Here is a 20,995-nt window from a genome sequence, read left to right as displayed (position 1 = left end):
AAATATTATTTACTGTGTCTAACTTCTGACTCTCCGCAACTTTCTTTGAGGCTTCACTCTCCATGACAGATAGGTATGGATCAAATTTCATCAAAACCAATGGCAATTTTGATTATATTATGTAACCAGGCAGCTAAATAAAGAACAAACTTACAGTGATAACCTGGACAAAGGCCTTTTGATGGGAAATGATGGGTTCTAGTCCACATCCATCCATTCTGCCATTACATTCACACACAATTATGTTGAAAGGCTGAGCAGGACTGGTTTGGATGGAGCGGTCCCACTGCAACAGCAAGGTTTGGAGGCTCAGACCTAATTTAGCCAAGCAGCATCCTCTGCTGGCCACAAAGAAATGTTACATTCTGTACCAATTCAATCAAAACCCCTTTAGACTCATAATACCTTAGACAAGTGGTTCTTTAAGTGGATTCCAGGGGTCCTTGGGGAGGTTCCAGAAGTCCTTGAGGAGGTTCCACGGGTCCACAGCAAAATTAGTATTAGTTTAATTTTAACTGGAAATGATCCCGGTTAGAGAACGTATTATAATGGTTATTCTATGGCTATCCTAGGTTTCACTCTCACCACTGTTACTTCTCCACACAGTGTAGACAGTTCTACAATTCAGTAGTAAATCAACAACTGAAATCCATATGGATCCCTGGGACTAAATCTGATCAAGTTGGGGTCTGGGGTCTGAGGTCTAATGTGGGTCTATTCGCGGGTCTGTGACATGAAAATGTTTGGTCAATGTGGATGGGGTCAGTATTAGGGCGTTCTATAAAGCATGTTAGACAAGCGCAAGGTAGGCCAGAGTAGTATCTTGAAAACTGGGCAAGACACTAATTTGGCTGAGAGGAATAGTAAAACATGATCTTTGTTTACGTTTGGTTCGTTGACCAAGCTCTGTATTGGGCTACACAATAAGTGTCATTATCCTTGAATACTTTGAATACTAATAATTGATTTTTTTTTTTACGCATTCTATTAAGCGACCGCCTTACCTGCATTCCATGTAGAAATGCGATAAAATGTAAGATTGATTGACACATTCCATTTACAAGCCCACTACCCTTAAATTCAATGATTTTTCAATCACATTTAGTACAATTGCCATGACGCATGTTTGTTAGCGTTTTATTTTCAAATGTGACTTACGGTTAAAAAGCTGAATTTAAAGTACCAGGTCTTCTTTTGGGCCTACTCTATTAGCCTATCAGAACATTTCATAAAATTTTCAGATGTTACATTTTGTTTAGGCCTGAAAAAAACAACGTTCACGTTTCTGTACTACTTTTTTCATGACTGTGAGAACCTTGCAGTGGTGTCAAGAACTTCGATGTTCTTGATCGATGGCCATGAAATTCAGTTTTCAGTGGTCGCACTTTTTCGGGACCTTTGACTTTAAAATTTTAGAAATAGTAGTAGCGATTTTCAGTCTAGGAATGCTCCTGGGACACGATTTGACTTTCTACTAGGATAGCAATAGGTTAGCGTAACCGTCTAGGGTGTCCAGCACCCCAGGAATAAGCGGGTAAAGAAACGAAGGAATGACAGTCCATAAACGTCAAAGAAATGTCTAGAAATCAGTTTTCACGACCAATCTGCAAAGACCACTTAGCTTCAGAAATTAATACAATTAACAAGGTGAAATTTAATTAATAATCCGAGAGCAAAAAAAAAAAAAAAAAAAAAAAAAAAGATGTGGGGTATTAAGTTGTACTAATATAAATAGTTTATCCCCTTTCCGATGCTGGTACAGATAAACTTTTTTATTACAAAAGAAAAAAAAAGAAAAAAAGAAACTGAAGCAATGCCAGTAATGACCATCACCCACTGCCCCTCTCCCCCCCCCCCCACACACACACACACTCCTGTCACAGGTTTAAGAGGTTCAAGTTGAGTGATACAGGACAGCAGAGTACAGAGCTCACCCCTCCTCCCCCTCCCCCCCCACGCCGTTTTTTTTTTTTTTACAACCGGAACCGGCACGAACGCTACCAAGCCGCCAGCCGCCGACGGGAGCTGTGACATCAGCCGAAAAAAGCAAAAAAAAAAAAAAAAAAAAAAGGGGGGGGGCAGACGGCGTCGAGCGGGCCAGCAAGCCGGGGAACCGATGGGAGAAACGTTTTAATCAGAAGCAGTTCATTGTTTCTAAATCATCTCCGTTGTCAATAAGATGAAAGTAAAAAAAGGGGGGGGGGGGGGCACGGCGGAAAACGAGCGAGCCTCGGGGAATTTAGTTTCAAGACCCACACATCCACCTGGCGTCAAAATCCCAATGCAGATAGATGGATTAGCATTGTCTATGTAGTATCTGAGGATGTGTTCCGATTATGTACACAATCTAAAACAAATTTACATGACAAATTTATAAAAAAAAAAATATGACCCAATTCGTCACACATATGTTCCGAATTTTTAAATCCATGTTAATTGTTTGATAGGAACCTATGTCTATCTTTTGGACCCAATACAGCATAAGATAGGCTATTATACTGGCCAAGGCTTCCACTTTTTCCATATAGTAGATTTAGCCTAGTAAGAGAATTGATTGGACTAGGCAAAACCTCAGTAAAGAAACTGGTAATTTCTTTAGAGAATGTAATTGTTGCGATTTTACTGCGGCAAGTTTGTGTTCCCTTATCTAACAAGTTCTGGCCTGACATATAGCGCAATTCGGAGTTAACACGGTCTCTCTAGAAAGTTTTGTGAATACACGCGGCTGCATAGACTGGAATCGGTCCGTTCTGCGTTAGATTACGTAATCTAGATCCTCCGTCCACCTGCACTGGGATTTGCCGAGTGTTGAGTGAGGTCGAGACCGTTTAATACGGATTTGGACAAAAGGGAGTTCTCCACCTAAAGAAGCGGACAGCGTCGTTATAAAGAGGCTGAACTGAGGGGGGGGGTGGGGGGGTTCCGACTCCCCCGGTTTAGGCTGTGGTGAGGACACGTCTCTCTCTCCCCCTGGTTTTAGCCTTCTAGCCGGGGGGGGGGCCCGGAAAACGTCCCCGAGCTGCCGCGAACGCAGCGATGCCAGAAGGGGGGGAGAGAGAGAGAACGTGTCGGTATGGCTCTTTAGTAACAAAAATTTTTTTTACCATAATCTAACTTCGATAATAAATTAAGTTAAAAACTATACCAAAAAAAAAAGGCTTGTCAAATTCTTGCTCAATGCAGAAGAATACAAGAGAGAGAGAGAGAGAGAGAGAAAAAAAAAAACATTTACAAATAATACCTGTGGCAAAATAAACCTTTACGTTTTTTTGTAGTTTTTAAAAATTGTGTTTTCGATTCCATTCCTAGAAGAAGCGTTGCTCAGAGACACAGACCAGTGGTGGGTGAAGATTTTTTTTTTTTTAAACATAGTAGCCGTCGTTGACTTTACTCAGAAATCAAATCTCAGATTGTTACGCGGGATAATAAATCCGCCCGGTAACAACAGCTTAGTGGTCGGCTGGGTCACACTCACAGAGAGCGTTCGCCAATCTGCTAGATCCCATTTCTTTTTTCCTTCGGTTATTCATCTTACCGTTTCTGTATACATTTTTCTTTTTATAAAATATTTTATTCATACAATCATTTCTTTAACTATAGCAACATTACTATTTAACTTTTGAGTGGCAAGATATCAGTCGCACATCACCTCATAAGAACAATAGTATATAAACAAATGCAAAAAAAAAAAAATCTGTATCCGTTTGAGTACATCTCATTTCTCTTTTTCTGTTCAGTTCGTCCTGTGTCTGTACACCTGTCTGTCGGGTCTGTCTGTGATGCGCCTATGGGAGTATTGCTGGTCCTGGTGGTGTCGTGTGATTGGTAGAGCTCTGAGCGGCGGCCTCGGCTGATTGGCCAGGAGGAGGGCCCCGGCTGGGCGGGGACGGGCTGGCCCGTTGGCTGGCGCCGGGGGCGGCCCTCACGCCGGCCCGTTCACGGCTGGCTCCGGGGACGCGGCGCTCAGGTCCGATCTGGAAAGACGAGCGAAGGGTGGACAGACGGGTAAACATCGAGACAAAATGGAGAGGCGGAGACAGGAACTGCTTTTTTTATATCATTTTTCATATCTAATTTAGTCCACATTAGAATCAAATCCGAATCTGAGAATATTTTTATTGTCAGATATGATTTTGTCCAGAATCCCATGACTATCTGTACTGTAGGTAGAGAGATAACAGAGAAACTATGATCAAAACAGTCATTCTTCTACATTCTCTAATTGTGTTAACTTCTTGTAAATGAAATAATAGTGAAGTTTAACACTAGATCAATTTGCTGGGGACCCCCTGGAACCCCCTCAAGGACCCCTGGTGGTCCCTGGACCCCACGTTGAGAACCACTGGCCTAGGGTACAAGGGAGGACAGGGTATCGGGACTTACTTGGCCTCCTCTATGGCTGACATCTCCTCTAAAGGACCGTTTGGAAGTTCCATAGAGGGCCGACACTTCTCACTGCGGACAGAGAGACAGGAGAGAGGAGGGAGAAAGACAAATTCAGTAAGCGGCTGCCGTAGGATCACATTAGGATAACCGTCACGGCAATGTCTGATAAGGTTTTCATGGAAATCAGTGTTACAGTGTCTCTACTATTTGGGGCTGGAGAGAAACTTGTGCCTGTTCTTGAAGCTGTTTGGGAACAGTGTTTGTCCCACAAGAACGGACAAGAATACACATTGAGAAACATTTCAGTATCAATGTGTGTATGTGTTGGATATTGCAGACAGTGTGTGTGTGTGTGTGTGTGTTGTGTCTGACCCTGTTTTGGGGCAGCAGGCTGCAGCTGGGTTGTTGAGGCCTGGTCTCTCTGGATCCACGCACTCCACTCCCGAGTGCTTCTCCTCCGATGAGCCGCACTTCTCTTCGTCGCTGGGAACACAACACACACACATAGATATGTAATAATAGCATCTGAGGAGATTCACACCGACCCCCCCCCTCCCCCCCCCCGCCACACACAAACACACAGAACACACACAGACGTGGATGTGAACAGCGATGCATGCCGGATGGGATGACAGAGCAGAGTAAAACAAAGGATGGAGGTGTTGAAAGGGGGGTGGGGAGGGGAACTCAAGAAACAGGATGCAGGCAAAGCATCAAAATGTACAGCAAATGGAGAAAGTCCATCGTTTTGTATGTTTAGCTGCGTTACTCTGTGACTTTTACGAGTGCTGTGCCAGAAAAAAATAGGCAGGCCTAAAAACAGATTCGGACACCGATTGGACCAAAATTCATTGTGCCAGCCGTCAAGTCTTGCTTTGTGTCAGAGAACCACCAATAAGCTTGTTGAGGCCTCGTCCAAAGTAAAACACCCTGCAAAAATCCAAATGGAATCCAGTTATCTGGGGGTGGAACAAGTGGAACTTGTCCAGAGCAACATGCAGTAACTACTGTGGTAGAAAAAAAACAAAACAAAAAAAAAGTCTTATAATCAAACGTTCAAAATGTAATTTTAATGTTTTCAACAACTCAAACCAGCTAGCGTTGACACTGGAATCTGGGGGGGAAGGGAATGTAATAAATACTTATAATACATACTTATATAATGTAAAGCTGTATACTTTGTACAAATAGGAATTAGTGCTAGAGGAGCAAAACATGTCTGTCTTGATAAATAAAACATGAGATTTGTTCTGCCTACCTCATAGAAAAGTAAAGTTTGTATAGGCATGTGATCACAGATGTTCAAATTGTGTTTGTGATTTAGATAATAGTAATTAAGTGTTACACCTTGAACAGTACAAAGTGGTTAGCGCGTGAATATTTAAATTAACTGTTATGCGGCCACAGGAGCGTGTTTATATATTAACAAATTATATCGTTACGATTTAAATTGCCCATTATGTGGTCATAGGGGTACGATTACAATATTAAATCATTAATATTTAAATGAAGAGTTATGTGACGACCCGACTCCACTTAGGTTAGTAGGTTTGCATGATTTGAATCAGATGAGCTTGTACTATCTGCCAACCCAGGTCCAGTATTGTGACTTTTGTGCATATCAGAATTTATTTAGGAGATAGCCCTTAAATTCATTAAGAAAAACACGTAATGAATCACATTCTTAACCTGAGATATTTCAACACAAGTTCATGAAAACTGAATAATATGATATAATACGCAATGTTAGTGGCTGAGGGCCAGAGCCAATGAGGAGGCAGATAACGGTAAAGTTTAAAAAAAAAAAAAAAAAAAAATGTTTTTAACCACATTGTAATTAAACGTGAGGACGGAGAGGCCAGTTTATAAAAACTTAGGGTGGCCTCTGGTCTATATGGGCCAATCTTAGTCAACAGTTGCTCATTATAAATCAAAAAAAAATAATCTGATCTTAAATTGGCCTGCCCTGTTCAGTTTAAAAAAAAAAAATCTTGAAAATTACATTAAATAAAAAAATTGCACTTGGACAACACCTTTGGTAGAAACACATGCAGAATGGAGAGAATGAAATAAAAAACAAACAAGGAGCTGAGACCAAAGAAGATCAAAACTGGGAAAAAAAGTTGGTGGTTGACGTGACAACAAGACTACATCACGGCTGCAGGCTGATCTCTGATTGGCTGTACATACCGATAAGATTTCAACACCCTGAAGAAGACCACACCCACAACGCACAGCAAGAGAGAGAGGAGGGGAAGCTCAGGTTGTAAGTGTCGGTCAGTCAGTCAATCAATCAGACAGTTGTTATTTACTCGGACAGACAGACAGTACTATGCGGCATCAGCAAGACTTGGGGGACAGAGAAAAGGACAGTGGACAGTCGGTTTCAGATTCTGTCGACCAAAGACAGTTTGTGTTGAAATGACCTGGCCTCACATTCTTGAAGCTAGAATGGGTTCTAGCTTATCCTGCTATATCCTATGTAGTAGGGCTGGGCGATATGGACCAAAAATCTTAGGCTGAATGGCGATACACGATATATATCTCGGTATTTTCTACGAAGTGGGCTAAATGTTCAGCTGTAAGTAGGGATGGGCGATATGGACAAAATCAAATATCACAATATTTTTGACCAAATACCTCGATATTGATATTGCGACAATATTGTAGGGATGACTATTGGTGCTTTCACAAAATATTTACACAATGAGATTTTTGATAAATAATCATCAGTAATGTGGATATAATGACTAAGTGGGTAAAGGCAAATAATAGAACAGCTGGAACAGTCTGGTAAGTTCAGAAAATGACATCACTTTACTGTAATGCAGCCTTTAAAACCAGGAAAAGACACTTATGCCATATCACCATATCCAAAATCTAAGACGATATCTAGTCTCATATCACAATATCGATATAATATTGATATATCGCCCAGCCCTACTATGTAGCCTATTTTCTATTTATTAGAAAATAGCATTTTTCATCATCATCGCTTCTAATCTGTTGTCTTTGCCTGAGGAGGAACCAAAAGCTTCGGTTGAGAGCCTCATTCACATCTTCAGAGTTCACCCTCGTCACATTCTCTGCACTCCAAAGTAAAATTTTCTGTCTAAGTCTGTAAACGGCACATTTACGGAGACTGGTCAAGTTTTTGTTTTTCTTTCGTCTTTGCGTCCAGTTTTAACACCACCGATAACAGGAAGTGTGACAGAGAGGTAAGAGTGAGGGTGTTTATAAGACAACAGATGTGGAAACACTCTAAAATGGGGGGACACGTCCTGACAAGAACACATTCTGGACAAGACACGTCAATGTGAAGAGGCGTTATCGTGGAGTTTATTCCTCAAAAGCAGGGTCCCGCCGATATAGGTTTTTTTTGGAATTTTTTAGGATTGGAGCGGCCGATAACGATGTTCTGTCACCGTGTGTGGAGATGGGGGGGGGTGTGTGTGGAGTGCTGTGCGTGTCGGCGGGTTTGGTCCTGACCTCTTGAAGACCGCCGTCTCGGTCTTGGCGTCCACGGTGAGGCTGACGGTTTCTTTCATGGAGCCGTTGATGACCGTCTCGGTGATGCTGCGCTGCTCGCCGCACGCCGCCGCCTCCTCCTCGGCTTCGGGGCGCCCGCAGGCCTTGGGGGCGGGGGAGGAGGGAGGGGCGGCGTTGGCGCCCAACCAGCCGTCACAGTCTGGTGGGGAGGGGGGGGGGGGGGGGGGGGGGTTACAGCAGGAGTCCCGTTTGAGTCATTTCGAGATTTAAATTATATATTTAACACAATCATTGACATTTTGACTCTCTAATCTTAAAATCTGACCATCAGGTTACATGGACATGTATATGTATGTATGTAATGTATGTATGTATGTATGTGGGTGTGTCTCACCGTCAGGCTGCATGGGTGCGTTGACCCCCAGAGGGTCCATGGTCTCTACGCTGGTTTCCATGGCTACAGGGGAGTTGCACCTCAGAGGGTCTTTGGGGCTGAGAGAGAAGAATATTTTTCATTTATTTTTTTCAAATCAAGTTTAAAAAGCACATCAAATAAAAAAGGCAAACCTACTCATGCAATAATTTAAAACAAGTAAAAAAAAAACAAGACTATAAAGCGTTAAGGTCCTAACTTAGAAATAAACCAAGCAATATTCTTATTATGCCGTCTCCTTTTTTCCCCCCAAAGTTTGCAATTTCACAGCAGTACAATGAAATTATGTGTGGGAACAGGGCTGAACAGTCTGGTTTCCACTACTGTTGGGTTGAAAACCACAATATATGTTAATATGTTAACTGAAATAAAAATAAAAACGAGGCTTTACAAAAAGAGATAACTATCTGAAACTGTATTGTGTGTTTACAAAACTAACTAAAATAAACTAAAATTATAGAGAAAATGTCTTTAATTTTCGTCTTTCATACATAAGCCTAGTATTTTGAATTTTTGAATCTCGCCCCTGACAAATACCCCATATTACAAAAAAAAGACTAAAACTAACACTGAAACTAATAAAAACTAAACTAAAACTAAGCATTTTCAAAAACTAAAAACTAAACTAAACTAGCAAACCCACTTTAAAAACGAATTAAAACTAAACTGAAATTGAAAACAAAAAGTCAAAACGAAATATAAATAAAAACTAATGAAAAATGCAAAACTATAATAACCTTGGTTGGTATATTCCTCTAAAATGACCCCTTTGTAAAATTCCCTGATGTTCCCCGACTTCCCGATTGATTGTATCCAACTCCTTGACTTTCCCTGCCTGGGATACACCTCTCCGAACCCCACGGCACTTCCAGTTCATTCCGTGACCCGAGCGGGGAAGCCTACCTGACGGGGGTGAAGTTGGAGAAATCGGCCCAGCCTGTTTCTGAGTTGGAGGTAGCGGCGGAAGAGGCGCTCCAGGCTGCCTCGGGGATCGCTGTCGCGGAGGAGGAGGAGGAGGAGGAGGGGGAGGAAGAGGGGGAGGGGGAGGCGGTGGCGGCGGCGGGGTTGTTGGGGCTGGAGGCCGGAGCCGTGGAGCTACCCGTTTCCATGGGGATGTCGTCAAAGTTGGCGGTCCACACCGGCCCTAAAAGCAAAGCGAGGAAGAGAGCTTAGACAGCAGGTAGGGATGCAACTGTAGACCAAGTGATGTGAATATGATGCAAAATCTTGTATATATGCTGTAAATTCAAGTATGTATATGTGCCTATTCTCCCATGTGTTATATGTTGCACATACTCTATCTTGATAATTTAAATGTATTCACATATTTCAGATTTTTTGGAGATTCTGACTCTGAATGTTCTATTGCTGTTGCATTTCAAATTTTTCCCTGTATATTTAAAATAAAGCAAATTATTTAACTATAAAAGAAATTCTGCAGTATACATCAACTGACACACACACACAGAAACGTTTGCATTACTATACTTGCGAGGGCATTCAGTAACCAACTACATTCATTCCCTGACCTAAATGAAACCTAATCTTACCCATAAACTAGGGCTGGGCGATATGGACCAAAAATAATATCTCGGTATTTTTAGGCTGAATGGACGATACGCGATATATATCTCGGTATTTTCTACGAAGTGGGCTAAATGTTCAGCTGTAAGTAGGGCTGGGCGATATGGACAAAATCAAATATCACAATATTTTTGACCAAATACCTCGATATCGATATTGACAAAATTGTAGGGATGACTATTGGTTTGCTTTCACAAAATATTTACACCATGAGATTTTTGATAAATAACCATCAGTAATGTGGATATACTGACTAAGTGGGTAAAGGCAAATAATAGAACAGCTAGAACAGTCTGGTAAGTTCAGGAAATGACATCACTTTACTGTAATGCAGCCTTTAAAACCAGGAAAAGACACTTATGCCATATCACCATAGTACGATATCCAAAATCTATCGATATCTAGTCTCATATCACGATATCGATATAATATTGATATATCGCCCCTTTCCTCATCTTTCCATCTTTGGGAGGACATTAGGTATAGAGACAGAAAAGCACACACACCCCTACCTGTGTCGACTTCCATTCTGTCGTCGGTGCCGGGGTTGGACCCTTCAAACGGGTCCCTCTTGACGTCCTCCTCCTCCGAGTCCGTGCTCTCCTCGCTGTCCGTGCTGCCTGAACTCCTGATGTGAGCGCGGAGATAAAAACCCGGGGATTAGTTGAGGCCCGCAGCTCTACTACGGAGTTTATTCAGGAATACATACAAAGAGAACTGTGTGTGTGTGTGTGTGTATCGGACCTGGGACGCCTCTGGGCCTCTGGCGCAAAGGTGACGTCTTTCTCGTCCCAGATATCCTCCTCGTCAGAACCGGCGTCTTCGAACTGCTGGATCTTCTCCTTACAGCGCGCTTCAAACAAAGCTATATTCGCCTGGGGGGGGGGGGGGGGGGGGGGGGGGGGGGGAGAGAACACACACGCACACACACACGGGCCATATCTTTATAGACGCGGTTTGAATGGACATGCGCATACACACAGGGACTTTGCAATCTTACCAAACAAAAAACCCACCCAGCTTTAGAATAGACTTTAAAGAGATAAACATTGACATTTAGTTTTGGTCCAAGCTTTGGTTCGAGTGCAAGTTGCAGCACTGAAACTGTTCTATAGTTTAGTCTACTTTTTCATAATAATGAAAAAGTGTTTTGTGAGGACATTTGGCTCAAAACTATGCCGACATCAGGAAATAACGCAAGACATGCTGCAATTTAAAACTATCTCCTTTCCTCACGTAAATGTGCAATCCTTCCATTTCACTATTCCGAGCTCAACTAGAGTAGCAATGGGTGAAACGGTACATTTTCACATTTTTCATTTTCACACCCGCCCCTCATTCATGAACTACACATGGTGAAATCAGGTCAATTAATCGATATACTTACACTTTCATTTGTATTCAGTGAAAAATTGATGTCTGATATTCTATCAAAGGGAATACTGCAATGTTAAAGAGAACAGAGTTTAGTTTAGTTAGGGTCGTTAGGCATTCACATATATGGCAACACACAGACAAGACTAGCAAACAGCAGTAACCAGTTCATGTTCAATACTGTATTGATGCCCCCCAACGCCCCAACCCAGGTTCATCAAAACATAACAGCACTATTATCATGAGATTACCTGTCTAAATAAAGGTTTAATAAAAAAAAGAAAATCATATTGAAGGGAAACAACCTGGACCACAATCAGGACTTTGTGTTATCCTTGGCAATTTTGTTCTTCACATGCATACATGCTATGGGTTTTACATTGGTCAAGTAATGAAAAATAAAAAGGAAAAGAATGAAGACTCTTCATACCCTTGAACTAGTAGTAGTAACTGCCCTTGAACTATTCTAAGTCCCAACCCTGAGTTGAAGAAACACTTTGACTTTGACTTGTGCCAAAGACTTAAAATGCTTTGGAAATTATTATTCTTTTATTATATTGTATTCATTTTCTTTAAACCGGTAGTACCATTTACATTACGAATCCCTTTTCAAGATCTGACCATGACAGAGTCACCAGTGACAAATGTTGCAGACAAGCTATATATACAACGATGTCCAGGTGAAAAAACCTAATTAAGAGACTCAGACTAACTCATTGGTAAACTTTTATCTGTGAGGCCAAACAGGGTACAGTGTCTAATACATAAACACAGTGAGAGGAGGCATGTGAATATAAAAGGTCACCACAATCAAGCACTGGCATTTAAGTGTCTGTGACCAGTCTCTTCTTAGCTGCAAAAGGAAACATTTACTTGAGCAATTTCTTTACAAGGTCTTAAAGATGTAGCCTCAAGGAAAGGCGATGCTCAATTAAAGTTCCTAAGTACTTACAAGATTCCAACATTAAAGAGACTCAATGACATCGTGAACTTAAGTCCGTGCTCTTCAGAAGACAGAAGCTGATTAGATTGTAGTTAGCGAAGAAAATTAGTTTGGATAAAGAAAGCCAACAATGATGGCGAGCCGATTTTACGGTAGCTGAAGGATGAATGTTGATAGTTGTCTGTTATAATGCAGAAAAAAAGACAGATAAGCAAAATGTACTTTGAAATACCTAGTCATGGCTAAATGGGGAACTGAACAGAACGCACTAGGAATTAAAGTGCAATATGAAGCAAAGGTTATTCTAGGTTATTCTAGTAAGGCGAGGCATGAAAAAACATTTTCATACGGTCCCCCAAGAATGACGAAGTCCCCTCTGGGCCAATCAGTATCAAATATGTCAGCTTGTTTTGACCCGTAATTGTAGCGCCCCCTTGGGTCGATCAGTGTCGATTAAAAAAGGCCTGAACGCAGTGGTGAGATCCATCATTCTCCCAAATTTCATCAATAATCTGATCAGTGGTATCTTAGATATCAAATGTGGTCCATAGATAAACAAATGAATGAAAGAATGGAGAGCGAAACCATAGTCTTCCTCCAGATTTCATTGTGGGGACAATCAAACTAAAATATATGTCGTTGTGGTACCGGTGCAGGGTGTACAGGCAGCATCCCTGTAACGCTGTGCTACTGACAATTTTTTGCCAGTGTGGAGAGGGCAACACAGAAACCAGACCCCAGACCAAAAGATCTGGTGTAAAGCAGAAGAAGAAGAAGTGAGCAGTCCAAATCAAGCATATAAGGAAGGAGTTCAGGTCCCTGAAGCAGCAGCTGAAGGTGAGAGAGGAAGAGAGGGTACCATGGCATCTTGTGGAAGAAGCTCGCTGTTCTTGACAAATTGGAAGGGCATGGGGAGCGAGGGCCTGGAAACTAGCTGTTTGAACCCTAATGGGTTTGCAGTGAAAGCAGCCTCTCGGGAAGAAAACCAGTCGCTACCTTGCTTGCTCCAAAGAGATCGACCGTCACCTCCATTATAGCAACAGTGACACAGCAAGGGATCGGGACCCGCGTTGCACTACCTTGATAAATCCACCGAGACAGTCAACAGTAGGAGCCCAGCTGAAAGGAGATCCAAGCTGTCAAGGCTGCTAGAGAGGCCAAACACAGACACACAGCCAAGGTCTGCTGAGTCTGGATTCCCGACAACTCGAGGAACACTGAGCAGTTCAGAACCATCTCGCTGCTCAGCGTTAAGGGAAATATATTTTTTCAATATTGAGAGTACAGAGTACCACCTCAAGAATACTTATGTTGGTATTTCAGTGCAGGATCCAGTGCAATCCCTAAAAAGCCAGGGAGTAGTGAGCATCACTTTGCTGATTAAAGAGGCACAGGAAGGCAGGACTAGGCTATGGTGTGGCTAGACTTCACCAACACCTATGGGTGCCTCAAGTTGGTGGAAACGGTTTTAAACCAGCACATTAGTCTTTTAATCTTTGCAGAGGGTAGTCCAAACTGCAAGCCCTGTCCAGACATGAACCCTACAACCCCCCACCACCATCTGTCCCTCTCTACAGGGGCCATACCAGTTGACAAAACCCCCTCTCCATAGTCCATAACTCCTTCCAAACCAATTTAACCCCTTGATAAACAGACCACTCCCTACCGCCAACCCCACAACCCAAACAATTACGAAGAGCTGTCAAGGTTGAAACGGTGTCCTTTTCTTGTACCCAATACTCATTTTTGTTCTCTTGAAAATATGCAACAACATTACACTAACCCTTTAGGTCTTTGTTGATACATGAGCTCCATTTTTCTTGCACAATTTTGGATTGGCAAATGTGAAAAGCCACATTTTTACTAGTGTGAAGGCACCTACAATTGTGCCCTAAACTACAGTTTACCTATCCACACCCCACCTTCTAACTCGTGTGCGTTCATGACAAATGGGAGGTATCCGACCAGAGGACAGACTTTTAATCTAAAGCTGAAATAAGGGGTGCAGCAGATGTCCGGTGGGAATTTGGTTTGGCTCTGGTAAAGAGAACGTCCTCTCCTGGTTTACCTCTCTAGCTCGGAGGTTGAATGTTTCCCAGTTGTCTTGAAAGCACAGATAGGCAGACCCCACCAAACACCTTTGACCAAACTAGGATGGGAGCAGGCCAGTATTGGAGACACCGATATAAACATTTTGTGACACACTGATTACAAATGAGCTCACAAATGAGTAGATGCAATAAAAAAAAAAAAGTGTGTGTTACTTAAAAATTTGCTGTTACTACATTTTATTCTTCCTCCCCAATTGGCATCATATAGTATCATCTATTATTGACAAACCATTCAAGACAACCAGGAACTGGGAAATATGGGAAATGTGTTCATCCTGCCAATCCATCCTCTCAGGACAACTGTCCTCTAATTGGAGTTTCGCAATGTATCAATTCTTCACACAGTATCTACATTATATACAGTACACATGATTGGAATTTGTAGTGTATTGATACAAACTATACAGTTTGTAGATATAAGGGGACAAATAAAGGCAAAAACTGATTTTAGTGTTTTCTTTCCTGTTAATAGGCAAATTATGCAAACTTCTGTGTGCTGTAGTGCACTGAAGTAACTTTCAGAACATGGAAACATGCACACTCTTTGTACTCTAGTGAGTTGAACTTTAATACATACACCAGTAAACAGGTTCAGTTTGACTGGTGTCTGATCAAGTGTGTGTAAATTCATTGTGTTACCACATTATTTTAATACTGAGCGTCACAGTTACAGAGAACATGACTTTTGTTTTGTAAAACGACAGAGGTTACAAGTATTTATATTGAGGATTGCAGAGTGGATTCTGAATCTGAGAAAATAATATCTGGATGTATTGGTGCATCAATTATCTCACCCAGCTCGACCTCTCATCACACCAGAATCTTCCCAATTCTCAGTTGTCATGAAGGCTTGCGGAGTGCTGCCTAATGAAATGTTAATGCTAAACCCCAGATCTATGTAGAGTAAGGGGAGACGGACTCTACAACACTCCATGAAGTCCTTGGTTAAAGTGAAGCTCACATTTTTAATCAATGATAGACAACTAGTTATCTCTAACAACCCACAGCCCCTTACAGCAGACTAAACCAGCCACCTAGCCCTCAGGAGCAAAAAGAAAAGGGACAGTGCACCAAAAACACAAAAGCTGGATACATTTTCTTCTCTACAGGTCATGTTTTGAACTTATGGCAGTCAGATAAGAAAGCAAACAAGGGACTTTGGCATTGTTTGGAAGCGATGTCACCGCTTGAGGCAATTTTTAGATAAATATATCTACAGATTGATCGATAAATTCTCTCAACCCGATACATCTTCTCGATAGAATTCTCAAATAACCGAATTGAGGAAAGTAGACTAGCCAGCTTTGCGGTGCGTTTAGTGTCCCGTCCCTTTCGTGTTACACAGTAATTTTTTAGAAACCAAGTCCAGTCATGCAGGATGAGTACTCACTCCACAACATCGTCCTGATCAGCAAACTCTTCGTCATTGAAGCCGAACTGCTCAATAAAATTGGACGTCATTTGTTGCATCTGATAATCAGAAAAGGCCTGGCAAAGCCCAGGACCAACGATAATGATATAGTCTTGGCTCTACACAAAGCTGGTACTCATTTACAATACAGCAAATGTAAATATTTAATCAAAAGAATATATAATATGTAAGCTAGACAGGTTAATAGTTAAAAAGAAAAACCAAAAGAAAACTAAAACAAAGCACAAACATGCATTAAGAGTCAGATGCCAAAATGCTTTAACATATTAGTTTTACAATTCAATTTAATGTAGCCGGAAACTTTACTAGAAAACATTAGTTCAATTAGTTCAGTAAATAAAGAAAGTAAATTCAAAGATTTTAAATAGAGAGATGACTGTGTAGATTGTAACAGAGCACGACCCATAGCCACAAAGCATTTGAAAATGAAGACTGCTGATCTGTGATCTGTTTTAGCTGATAGGGGAAGGGAAGTTTCATTTTGTATTCTATGACAAAAAAAAAAGTCTATGGATGAAAATGAATGAGGTTTCTCTCTCACAGGGGCTACAAGCAATTTTTGCAACTGCGTTTAGCCCCCAGTCTCTACTAAGAATTTTACATTTGTCAAACTGCTACCCATCATCTTATCACACAGCGGTTGATTATTTGCCTACAAGTCTATTTAATTTTATTTAACTGAAAGGCACTGGTCGGAGGAAGGGTTTTTCCCCGATTGAGAAAATGGATTACAGGTCTTATTAGTCTATGACATATTGCTAATATATTAAGGGCAATTCTAGAAGGACTCTGTACATGTTAGTTGCTTAAAGTGATGCCCGTGATGTTATCCACGCTGCCTCTGTCCCATTTGAGGATCCCCGTCTTTACCGAGGTGATATTGCCAAAGAGCTGCCACTGTAACATAATTCCTATATCCAAATAAATGCCTCCGTGGGCAAAACGAGGATGAGAGAACTTCTGTTCCTTACGAATAAGATGAGTGTTTCTAGATCAGCAAACCTACTGTGCGGACACCTGCTTGGCTATGGGCCTGCTCTGTCTGTGTGTCTGCGTCTGTGTCTGTGAGTGTGTGTGTCTCTTACTTGTTGTAGAGAGGAGTCCTGGTGAAAGCCGCTGTCTTTAAAGTCCACCTCGTCATCACTGGACGAGTGGATGTGGTGTGTGTTCACCTGGAGGGAACGAGGTAAACAGGAATCAACCGGTGGCAATGATGTTTATTTGATAGAACGACAACATCTTGGGTTATGAGTAACACGACAAGTCTAACGAACAAATTGTGAAAATACAGTCGGTCTAAAAAGTCTTTCTCCACCGCCTCAAAATGACCACTGTAACCTTTTTAAGAGTTGCACTGAAATCTCAAAAGAACTTGGGAATTGATCTTTTCATAGTTTGATCATAGAAGTGTGTTTGGTCTACAGTTTTCCCTTGTCAAATTCACCCAACTGAGCGTTCAACTTGTTACTATTTAGCGACTGCATATCGGTCTCTCCTTTTCTAAAACCATACATCCCTATACGTATGGTGGAATAAAACTGATGAAGTTGACAGTGTGCGTATGTGGCAACTCACCAGGTCAACAGTGTTTCTCTTGTTTGTGTCAGCCAGCTGGCCAGAAATAAAGGCCTCCCATCTATCTCTGTCCTCCTCTGGGAGCTCTGCATCACACACACACACACACACACAAAGAATGTCAGGGGACGAGACGTGTTTAGAGTTCATTTTTCAAAATCTTAGCAGCCGACATTGCCGCTGGGAGACAAAAACCTCACACCTCTATTTTTCCAGAATCATAAACAGCCTTATTTTTGGATCCGCTATGCTACATTCTGAAAAGATATATGGATGATACAACTACAAAACTTACTCGGTATTGAAAGTAGCATGTAAAGCTTCCTTCCTCAAATCCGACCGGTCAATTTCAGCACAGTAACAACTGCTACCGACTTTACTCTATTACTATTTTCTCCACTTTCATTCTGCTTGTTTTTGTAGTGAACTGCCAGCTCCCCCATGTGGCGCCCAACTCTGCCAACTCATTGTGGTGATTTGTCAGTCTATGTCATCTCCTCTTAAAAAAAAAAAGTTGGAACTTTACAAAACTTTTAGAAAGTGCTCGACTTGGCCCTAAAAAGACACCATCTGCCTTGCGGGCGCTCCCCCATTACCTTTAACGTTAAAAAAAAAAAAAAAAAAAAAAAAAAAAAGACAAAACAATCAGACAACTTTCTGCCAGATTTTCTGCCCGGAAACTGCTGGAGGGATCGAGCGCAGCTAAGCGATGTCACAGGAATAGAGTTAATTATTCAGTTTGGGAATTTCCAGTCACACAGTCTAGCGTCTAGAAATTGTCTGAAATTGGAAGAAAAGCGAGACAGATGGAGACGGAGAGAGAGAGAGAGAGAGAGAGAGAGAGAGAGAGAGAGAGAGAGAGAGAGAGAGAGAGAGAGAGAGAGGTGTGAAGAGTCCGTACCAGAGATGAGTTGTTGTATCTGCGGTCCGTTAGGGCCTTTGTCACAGTTATGAACTATAGAGTTAGCTATTCTGGTAAGGTGACCCATGTAGCCTCGCCGCCGACCACCTTCCGCCCTAGAACACACACACACACACACACACACACACCATATTACTATGTTTGTAAGGACATTCCATTCACTTCTACATTACTATTACTTTGACCATTAAACCTAAACGTTAACATTAACACAAACTATTTCTAATCTCGTGACAACATTTGGAACACACTTTCACTTCAAAACAGTAAACAAAAAAAAAAAGCAAAGCAGAACACAAAAGACACTGCTCCTGCTCCGTCTCCCATTGAAAGGTACAACAGAGTTAATACTCGGAACACTTAGTGCTACTGTTGTTATTTACTGCTTCTGGATCAGATGACAGAATACTCACTGTTCTTTCTCATTGGAGCTCCAGGCATCCGCAATTCTCTGTATAAACTGGCACTTTTGAAACAGCTAGGGGAGAGAAATACAGGGAAATGAGATGCGGCTATGATTTAGTGTGTCTATGTCTGTGCCGAGAAACTAAACAGAGAGGCCAAGTTTGAAAGAAGCCTACACCGCATATTTAGGAAGCAGCCCATCTGTACTAAAGCTGTATGTTATATTTGCTTCTAGCTAACTAATCAGATAGGAGTCTAATAGTCAGCTAATGTAAAAAGGCTCATTTCAGCAGGGGTCTGGTCAGGTGTGTGTATGTAAATTCATTGGATCTCACAGTATGTTACAATTGCACTGAATGTCAAGGCTTACAGATAACATGACTTTTATTGAGTTCATGTTGGTCCTTTTTGTATCTATTCTCCCAAACATCTGCCTTGAGATTAGCTGGTGTTGGCTTAATGGCGCCACCTAAAGGAGGATTTATAAAAATGAGAACGAAAATGTGATCTTGTGTAAAACAATAGGTGTCCCAAGTATGGATATGCAGATTTCGCGGAATCGATTCTGAATCTTTGACGTAGCGGTGAATGGATTCCCCACCCCCCACCCCACCCGGCACCGTAGAGTATTATTGCGATCTTACGTGTTTGATGAGGATGCTTTCCCTGGCGTGATCCTGCTCTGTGTCTGGCTGGCTGTCTGTGGGGGCGGGGGCATGGCCAGGATCATGGCTGTGCAGATCTCCACCTGGATATGGAGGAAGTTGTTCCAGATGTATTTGAAATACATGTCCTGCAGAGAGAGAGAGGGGGAGAGAGAGAGAGAGAGAGAGAGAGAGAGAGAGAGAGAGAGAGAGAGAGAGAGAGAGAGAGAGAGAGAGAGAGAGAGAGAGAGAGAGAGAGAGAGAGAGAGAGAGAGAGAGAGAGAGAGAGAGAGAGAGAGAGAGAGAGAGGGGTGGGATGGGAGGTAGAGACAGAAAAATTAAAAAGAGATGTTAGCAAAGAGTCTACTATTGACTACTTTATTATTGAGGCAGTGTGTGTTAGGGTTGTCAAAAACATTGATACTGGTGCTTCAATACGTATAGTTGTATAATGTGCTTTAGGGCAGTGATTCTCAACCTTTTTCATATCAAGGACCCCTAATTTAGTCCACATTAGAGCCACGGACCGCCATTTGATGAGATTTTGTCTCTTGGACCCAAATCTGACAATATTTTCATTGTTAGATATGATTTTGTCCAGAATTCTACGACTATAGAATTAAGAGATAACAGAGAAACTATGATCAAAACAGTCATTCTTCTACATTCTCTAATTGTGTTCACTTTTCGTAAATGAAATAATGCTGAAGTTTAGTAATTCATCAATTTGCTGGGGACCCCCTGGAACCCCCTCAAGGACCCCTGGTGGTCCCCGGACCCCACGTTGAGAACCACTGCTTCAAGGGCTTTTCCACCCTGACTATAAAATTCTGAGGGAAACGCTACATCCTTGTAAATTTTTGAACGTTATGGCAGCTTCGATCCAAAAATAGTCATCGTAACAACCCCTGGTGTGTGCCGATGGGAGTGCGTTACTCACTAGTATGACTCCCAATGTGTTGAGGTTGATGAGTTCTGTGTTGATGCAGTGTGTGTTGCTCTGCAGTAGGCTGGCCACCAGTCGGACCACGTTGAGCCTGGTGTTGCCCACGGGGGGGTCCAGCACCCCCCACGTCGTCTTCATCATGTTCTTCTGTTTGGCGGGAGCGTACAGAAGTGGCTCAGCACATGCACAAAGTAGACAGTATCCCTACTGATCGCTCTCAGTACTGCAGTATGCGTTAGAAGAGGAATATAAACCTGCTGTGTCAGCATACATCTGTGATTGGTTAATGGACCATCAGTCACGTTCAACAGCTTTCACTGTTGTTTTTTTACGGCAATTTCCAAGTTATACATCTCTCTAATGTCCATCCAACTTGGAAAAGACACACTTTTGGTGTACAGATGTTGAATAAAATGCCCAAAAATCCACTTTAAACAGCAGATACCACAAAGAATTTGAACACTAGGACTACAAATTCTAAAACTTCCAACTGAAACGGCTGTCGTCACCACAAAACAATACCTCAACAGGACGAGTGTTCTCGACCAGCACAACTCTGAGCAGGGCTTGTACGGGCAGCTGTCTCTCTCTCTCTGCGTTTTACCTTTGGGGGCTCCAGTAGCAGCTGGTGAAAGTCTTTCAGTCTGGGTCTGACCGCCTCCAAGATGCTGTGGTTGACTGAGAACGAAGGGTGGGACATTCCAGGAGGGCACTCCATATGGCCCTCAAACCTAGAACAAAAAAAAAAACA

General features: G+C 42.0%; 1 protein-coding gene across 1 annotated transcript in view; it reads right to left on the bottom strand.

Annotated features, from left to right (window-relative positions):
* Window positions 1–2,063: 2,063 nt before the first annotated feature.
* ppp6r3 (protein phosphatase 6, regulatory subunit 3) overlaps window positions 2,064–20,995 on the bottom strand; it is a 32,050-nt gene continuing 13,118 nt past the window's right edge. The window contains 18 exon segments of the mRNA XM_071542205.1: window positions 2,064–3,974; window positions 4,384–4,455; window positions 4,759–4,869; window positions 7,876–8,074; window positions 8,270–8,367; window positions 9,212–9,452; window positions 10,399–10,520; window positions 10,637–10,767; window positions 11,280–11,334; window positions 15,711–15,808; window positions 16,838–16,924; window positions 17,328–17,413; window positions 18,229–18,344; window positions 18,663–18,727; window positions 19,299–19,345; window positions 19,348–19,447; window positions 20,239–20,391; window positions 20,849–20,975. Of these exon segments, the coding sequence (XP_071398306.1) occupies window positions 3,923–3,974; window positions 4,384–4,455; window positions 4,759–4,869; window positions 7,876–8,074; window positions 8,270–8,367; window positions 9,212–9,452; window positions 10,399–10,520; window positions 10,637–10,767; window positions 11,280–11,334; window positions 15,711–15,808; window positions 16,838–16,924; window positions 17,328–17,413; window positions 18,229–18,344; window positions 18,663–18,727; window positions 19,299–19,345; window positions 19,348–19,447; window positions 20,239–20,391; window positions 20,849–20,975 (1,960 nt within the window). The 3' untranslated portion in view covers window positions 2,064–3,922.

Source organism: Centroberyx affinis, unplaced genomic scaffold (genome assembly GCF_046629955.1).
Source record: "Centroberyx affinis isolate AG114_WGS23_722 - 3 ecotype Tasmania unplaced genomic scaffold, CSIRO-AGI_Caff_v1 ptg004040l_1, whole genome shotgun sequence".
In the NCBI taxonomy this organism is placed as follows: domain Eukaryota; kingdom Metazoa; phylum Chordata; class Actinopteri; order Beryciformes; family Berycidae; genus Centroberyx; species Centroberyx affinis.
This window is presented reverse-complemented; position numbering and strand designations above follow the sequence as displayed.